The 7855-nt window shown below is 32.7% G+C and overlaps 1 protein-coding gene across 1 annotated transcript; it reads left to right on the top strand.

Moving 5' to 3' along the window:
- The first annotated feature begins 213 nt into the window (after window positions 1-213).
- On the top strand, window positions 214-4127 carry LOC100816934 (probable amino acid permease 7). The gene is made up of 7 exons (XM_014770481.3): window positions 214-292; window positions 380-613; window positions 1026-1119; window positions 1428-1642; window positions 2496-2629; window positions 2725-2952; window positions 3726-4127. Exons 1-7 carry the CDS (start codon window positions 214-216, stop codon window positions 4125-4127), a joined length of 1386 nt encoding a protein of 461 aa, XP_014625967.1.
- Window positions 4128-7855: the final 3728 nt, after the last annotated feature.

The raw sequence follows: 7855 nt of genomic DNA, 5'->3' as shown, positions 1-7855 counted from the left end.
AAGGGACATTTATAAGTTTTAAAAGTTGCATCTAAAATTAAGCATAAGCATGCATGGACTTGATTGCTACTGAGACAATATAGATATCACGTTCAAGTTCAAGTTAGATGCACCACATGTTATCTTTAATGTTGTATGCTAATTAGACCTTTCTATGGTATTAATATGCAGTAAACTCCATAAGCTTTATTTGAATTGGATGCTTTGACAAAGATGGATGTGAAAACCTCTCTCCCAATTGTTACAAGTGCTGCTGGTGCTTATGATGATGATGGGCATGCTAAAAGGACTGGTAAAAATCCATAGCACCATAAGCACTCCATTTTCACATGCATGAATTTGAATCATGAATTTTGGACCTGCCATCAATTTTTTTCAGGAAATTTATGGAGTGCTGTGGCTCACATCATTACTGCTGTTATTGGTTCTGGTGTTCTGTCTCTTGCATGGAGTACTTCCCAGTTGGGATGGATTGGAGGGCCAGTTGCATTGCTTTGTTTTGCAATTATCACCTATGTTTCTTCATCCCTCCTTTCTGATTGTTATAGAACTCCTGATCCTGTCACTGGGAAAAGAAATTACTCATACATGGCTGCTGTTAGAGTCAACCTGGGTAGTGAACTATTTCCTATTCCCTTGTGCGATCATTGTAGTGTTATTATATCTAGTTTAAATATATTTTTTATTCTTAATAAATATCTCATTTTTATGTTTGTTCTTTAATCAATTTTTGTTTTTATTGATTGTCAAATAAAATAATACTTTTATTTTTAGTTCTTGATATTTTATTTTTGTCTCTGATAAATTAGTGAATTTTATTTTAGTCCCAACTAATAATAAATGAAATTTTTTTATTAAGAGTAATATAAAATTCGTTAATTTATCAAGAACTAAAAGTAAATATCAAGGATAAAAAATAAAATTTATTTTATTAAGAATTCAACACAAATAAATTTTTTATTAAGAATTGAATATTTATTAGGGATTAAGCTTATAACTTATAATTACATTTAATGTTGATTCAGGCAAAAGAAAGACATGGTTGGCTGGTTTCCTTCAATTTTTGACCTTGTATGGGACTAGTTGTGCTTATGTACTCACCACAGCAAATAGTTTGAGGTACTTCTCTTATTAAATGAGGAAATCACACTGATACTATTTTACTATAAGACGTGTTTATTCATTAAATAATTTATACAACTTTTTCTATCTCTTTCTCCGTCGCATCATTCATTGTACCCCATATTTTTCTTTCTCTCTCCCTTGCAAAATTTGTTAAGCTAGCATTTCTCTTTTACTATTTTTGTGAACATGTGACTCATCACTTGCATCTGCTGCTTTCATTTTTATATGATATTAGAGAGAGTGCTTGCTGATTTTTAGTTTTTGGTCATAAGCTAATGACACTTGTTTATTCTACTATATAGGGCAATTTTGAAAGCAAATTGTTATCACAAGGAAGGCCATCAAGCTCCTTGTGGTTATGGGGATAATTTGTATATGGTGATGTTTGGAGTTGTTCAAATTGGGATGTCATTCATACCAGATCTCCATAACATGGTATGGGTTTCAGTTGTTGCGGCAATTATGTCCTTTACATACTCCTTCATTGGACTAGGACTTGGCATAGCAACAGTTATAGGTAATTTTTGTTTCTATGCATTTGCTTTCAATTCAAGATTTGTCTTATTTGTCAATTTCAAGCTTTTTCATGATTAAAGCAACCAGAAGAAAAAGAAAAACAATATTGTTCTAAAACTCATATCTTATAGTGCCATATGAATATACACTGCAAATATATAATACTCATATTTTTTTTTCTCTACCCAAACCCCTATAATTTCAACAAGTTATCCACCTAGAGAATAATCTCGTCCTTTCGCTACACTGACTTCTAGTTAGAATATGTTAAAATTGTCTCCTGTGAGTTTCATGAACTCAACAACAAAAAGAAAAAAGTTTTTTCAAGGTGAATGTTATGCTTTTGGTACTACATAGAAATTGTAAGGGTTTTAGGTATGATATATATGAATATTATTTGTAGTGTATAAAGATGTGGTATAATAAGATATGATACATATCACAAAGCATTAACTCTTTTTTATAATATTATTATATTAAAGTCCTAATAGTCCTAATTAAACTTAAAAATGAATCCCTAATACATAATCTAAGACGCTATAAAACTATTCTAAAATACAATCAAAATACTATGGATATTTTTTACGCATTTAAACAACGTACAATAACTTGTATATTTCTTTTCACACATTAAAAACTCAAACATTATTTAATTTGATTGAAAGTATTTAACGAAGTGTATCACATGCTCCTTAAAGCATTTGTTAACAAGAGTAAATATTTTACTTAACAATGAAGGCCAAAAAGTTGTAATGCTAAATTATGCCTTAAAAAAAAAACCATGTTATGATATATAGTTAGAAACAGAGATCAGAAGGAGAAAATGATTCATAGGACTGTGGTTGCACTTGCAGAAAATGGAAGAATTATGGGGAGCATAACAGGTATACCGGCTGCTAACATTGCTAACAAATTATGGTTAGTCTTCCAAGCACTTGGTGACATTGCCTTTGCCTATCCATATGCCTTGCTCCTTCTTGAGATACAGGTACCTTAATATTTCAAATTCACATTGGATGAATTAAGGTAGAAAATAAACGAATTTTGTATCTAAAACAAAGTATTGAATTTTGTTGAACAAAGGACACTTTAGAGTCTACTCCACCAGAAAACAAAACCATGAAAAAGGCCTCCATGGTTGCAATCTTCATGACAACATTCTTCTACTTATGCTGTGGATGCTTTGGATATGCAGCTTTTGGAAATGATACACCAGGGAACCTCTTGACAGGGTTTGGGTTTTACGAGCCTTATTGGCTTGTTGCCTTTGCAAATGCTTGCATTATTATACATTTGGTGGGAGGATATCAGGTACTACTACTACTTCTATAACTTATCACAATTGATTTTCCTTTACACTAGAACCATGATTTATGACTTCTCATAAAAAATGTTTTTTTGTATTTGTTTAATGTCAATTGATGAAATTAACTATAGTAAAGTAACTTCTCTTAGCTATGCTATGATTTGTTGACCACTAAAATTTCACTTGGAAAACCAAAAGGCTAAAAAGCTATATTCATATTTGATTTTTATAAAATTATATATAAAGTATATCATCATACTTAGAGCATCCAGTGCTCTCAAGCATTTCATGGAACACCAAGGCACATCCAACTGTTTGATTAACAAATCTATAACTGCTTCCTGTGTGACTCAATAACTAACTGAAAACAAACTAGGGTGTTAATTATAAAAACTAATGAAAGTTGAACCATGTTATATCCCTTGTTTCATAATTAGTAAAATGTATTAATTCCTCATATGTACCACTTTCTTAGTGCCTATGTAATATACTCACTCTAATTTCATTACTGGATATAAAATATCTCCTTAGAAATTTTCCTAATGTATCTTTTCTAGGAATTCTTTTTGTTTTTCCTTATGGATCATGTATCATTCCCTTGCACAACTTATTGTTTCAACAATCATGATTAGAAGACAATAAAAAAACTAGTAGAGAATTTGTTTCAGTGGCAACAATATTCAGATAAAAATATAATCAAGTTAGCTTTGAATGTACTCTTCCACTATGTTACCTGACTATTGAAACTTTTGCTTCAAATGTTTTATCTTTTCATCAGATGTATAGTCAACCAATATATACTGCTGCTGATAGATGGTGCTCAAGAAAATTCCCCAACAGTGTCTTTGCAAATAAGTTCTATAGAGTGCAAGCGCCTCTATTCCCCGGTTATGAGCTAAATCTATTCAGGTTCTGTTTTAGAACAGCCTATGTGATTTCAACCACTGGAATTGCAATGTTATTTCCTTACTTCAACCAAGTTCTGGGAGTGTTAGGAGCCATAAACTTCTGGCCATTGGCTATATATTTCCCGGTAGAGATGTACTTGCAACAAAAGAATATTGGAGCTTGGACAAGGAAATGGATTCTTCTTAGGACATTTAGCTTTGCTTGCTTTCTTGTGACAGTCATGGGCCTGGTGGGGTCAATTCAAGGAATCATAAGTAAAAAACTTGGCTGAAAGGTTTATGTAATTCCTCTCAATGATGCTTAATTTGTTTAAGCTCGTTGGTTGGTTGGTTGGATAATGTTTCATTTTATTCATTTTCATGTAAACCAGTGAACTATTTAAATTTTATTTGATTAAAATTATGTTAGAAAAGAATTTCTTTTCATAATTTGATGTGTTAATTTTAAACTTGATTTCTTTGAACTATATGGTGCAAGCTTACTGCAATAAAGTTCCTATAGTCTTTACATACATCTTAACTCTTAAGTATGTAGTCTAAAGTTCGACTCCTATGTCTCTGGGTGTGTATGAAGAATATTTATTTGAAGAGATTAGTTCCTTAAATAAATCTCAGTATTTTGAGATTAATTTCTGACTTTTAACTAGAAGATATTGTTGGACATTTTAGTGTAATTGATCTCTTTATTATGTTAAAATAAGAGTGCACGCTTGTTTTAATGTAATAACGAGATGTTCGGTTTAGGCAAAGGTTGGAAGTTACATGGAAGTTACTAAAACTTCCATCAACGGTTGGAAGTTACATAGAAGTTACAAAAACTTCCATCAACGGTTGGAAGTTACATGGAAGTTACATGGAAGTTACTAAAACTTCCATCAACGGCAGTTTTTAAAATAGAAAAAACTTTCATCAACCGCCAAAAACCACCTGTTCTTTGATTATAAATAATCATTCTGGTTCAGAAAGCATAACGGTGTGACAAAACATACAAGACCAAAACAAAACTCTTGAATTATAATCTTCTGATTTTATCCGATTGAACAATTTTGGTTGAACCCCGAAATTTGATTCAATCTGAAAGTGTTATACACGACTTCAGATTTATCCAAGTATTATCTCGATTTTCAAAATACCAACAGATATCCCGGCTTCAAAAGAACAAAACAAATAGTCTAGTATATAACTGTATATTGGAGAAACCAAATGTGACTCCAAAGAATTGATAAGTCAAGAGATTTGAGAGAAATAGAATACTGTCAAAGGAGAACCTTTTTCGAAGAGGAATATCTTGCTGAGTAAGGATTGCGTATGCATCCCGTCTTTTTCATGAATGTAAGTCTTGTTCTCAGGTGTGGGCTGGATGTTTTGAAATGGATGAGTTCAGTATAGAAATGTGTGGCATAATTATATTCAATTTAATGATATGCTTAAAAGAGTTGGTGTCAGGAACAGTGATGCACAAGTGATATGGTTTGCTTTTATGTGGAGTATCTGGAAATCAAGAAATGAGTTGATTTTTTATGCAAAAAAAAATATATCAGTTGAGGATGTATTGTTGAGTAGTGAATGCTAAAATATTTTCTTGGAGTTTGGCTTAAAGCAAAGAAGAGAGGTTTCATACTGCAAAGCACAGACACTTCTCGTGATTCTTTAGATATTTTCTTATATGTTACTCATATTTCATTTAATTAGAATCTCTCTGTTTGTTTGTGTGCATATGTGATATCTCTATGTCCTATATCTTAGACATTATCACTTGCCTAGGATCTAATGCTGGTCTGATTTAAATTTTCTATAACATGGTTATGGGATTTTGAAGATGAAGGGTCTGATTTCACTTGGCTGTATTCTGTAGTGGGCAAATACAGCTCGTGCTCATTTAGAGTTCTCATGTATCAATGCATTTATGTGTGTTTTTGGACTTAAAAGGTTTTATGCAGATGGCATCAATATTAGTGTAGCTAAAAATTGATTGTACATAGAAGTGTTAAAAAGAATCTCACATGGCAATTCTACATCCTTACTTAAGGTGTCATTAAAAATATTTTGGAGACCCTGCACAAAAGGTGTAACTTGTAACCAGTGTAAGAATTCAGGTTGAATTACCTCACTTAAGAGGTACATGATTTGATTTTAGAATTTCTTAGGGGTGTTTGGTTTGACTATTTTTTGTTTTCATTTTCACTAGAAATAGAAAATGGTGATGAAAATGCATTTGGTTAGATTGTTGAAAATATTTTCAGTGAAAATATTTTCTCAAACGAACTAAAAATTAAAAACAATAAAATCTTGTTTTCAGTTGAAACCAGGAACCTTATTTTAGGTAAAATGAAAACGCGATGGCAAGGAATGTAATTTTAAGCAAATATAAAAATACATTTCCTTTTGATAACGCATTTTCAGTGTTTTTATTTCTTGAAAGCAGAAAATAAGAAGTCAAATCAAACATGTTTTTAGAATTCTAATCTTTTGAAAATGAAAACAATTTTCAAAAAATGAAAACAGGAAATAAAAATAGAAAATGAAAATGCAAACCAAACGCATCCTTAGTTTGAGTCTAAGGTACATTGAATGTCAATTTAACTCTCAAGAGTCATTGGCGCGTGAATAGTTTTCCAAACATCAACGTAACATTAAATTTGGTCTTAAATGTGGCTTTAGCACCTAATCAAGGTTGTTGCTAGATGCACCCAACATCCTTTAAAAATCCCATAAGTGCCCCTGCGTTTTTTCCTTTTGCGGATCAAGTTAATCCGTAGGAGACTGAATTTTTTTAAAATTTAAACTTTATTAAAATGGATTATTATTAAAGTAATTAATTAGTAATAAATAATGTAGATATGTTTTAAATTTTAAATGACATTTCTAATTTACTAAGGCAATAATAATATAACATTTCTAATTTACTTACTTCCATTCATAATATTTCGATGAATTTCGAATGAATTTGAAATAAATTTCAGATCAAGTAATTTAAACATAATTGAGAAATAACATGTAACTGTTAACACTAATATTATTAATCAAAATAACTTAAAATATACAAAATGTTCAGTCAAATACATCGTCCAAAACTGATAATATGAAAGGTGTCAATAAACTATGGTTGATCTGTACGCCGTCTACGTCGAGACCTGACATACACATTACGGTCTTCTGTGACACCTCTGTCAATCCTGAGGCATTTTTGGATGACCTCATGTGTCAATGTGCCTAGTGTGACTTCATTTAGGCTAAGATGATGCTCCAATGTCTCGGCGATGGCATGGCAAGCCTCCTGTTAAATTGAAAACAAACGAATTATACAAATTAGTATTAAAATAATTCAAGTAAATGACATACATGTAACCAAATAGTAACACTTACCACTGCATGTCTGGGCTCGTCCGCATCAGAATCTGCATGTGTCGATCCTGGTGCTGGCTCCTGAGGGATATGTCTGGGCTGCGCCGCAAATGCATCTCGAGGAGGATTTGATGTCTATGGCGCAGTCATGAATGGATGCAATATCACGAAGAACTAGTCGATGTAGTCGAGCGCACACTGACCTGGCACAACATATATGTCACCTACTAGCGCCAGATGGTCTGAGTAGTGCGTCCACCTATCGTCTACATCATCAAATGACACCCATGAATCGACCGGGTGTGCAGGAATGCACTGGACGTATCTGAACTGGCGCATAACCGTCTCTGGTCTGTATCTGACAACAACAGGCCCCCAGCGAAGCTGTCTTGAGAAACATGAAATCGGATGAAAGTCCTGGACCGGTCGGTGCTCCGCATATGGCATCCAGCAAACATCTGGAATCCTGAGATGATCCAAGCGTTGCTTGTACGTTGCTGTAGATATCTTCTTGACAATCTTCTTTGTGGCAATCCACCGACACGCATATAGTGACACCTCGTCGTACTCCGAATCAGCATTGCACTCCGCAACTAACGAAAAGTGCTCATATATCCAACACTACAGAGGTTACATGAAAATCATATAAATTTCA

This window comes from Glycine max, chromosome 18, assembly GCF_000004515.6.
Source record: "Glycine max cultivar Williams 82 chromosome 18, Glycine_max_v4.0, whole genome shotgun sequence".
In the NCBI taxonomy this organism is placed as follows: domain Eukaryota; kingdom Viridiplantae; phylum Streptophyta; class Magnoliopsida; order Fabales; family Fabaceae; genus Glycine; species Glycine max.
Note: the sequence above shows the minus strand (reverse complement) of the source record. Positions and strands in the feature narration are given on the sequence as shown.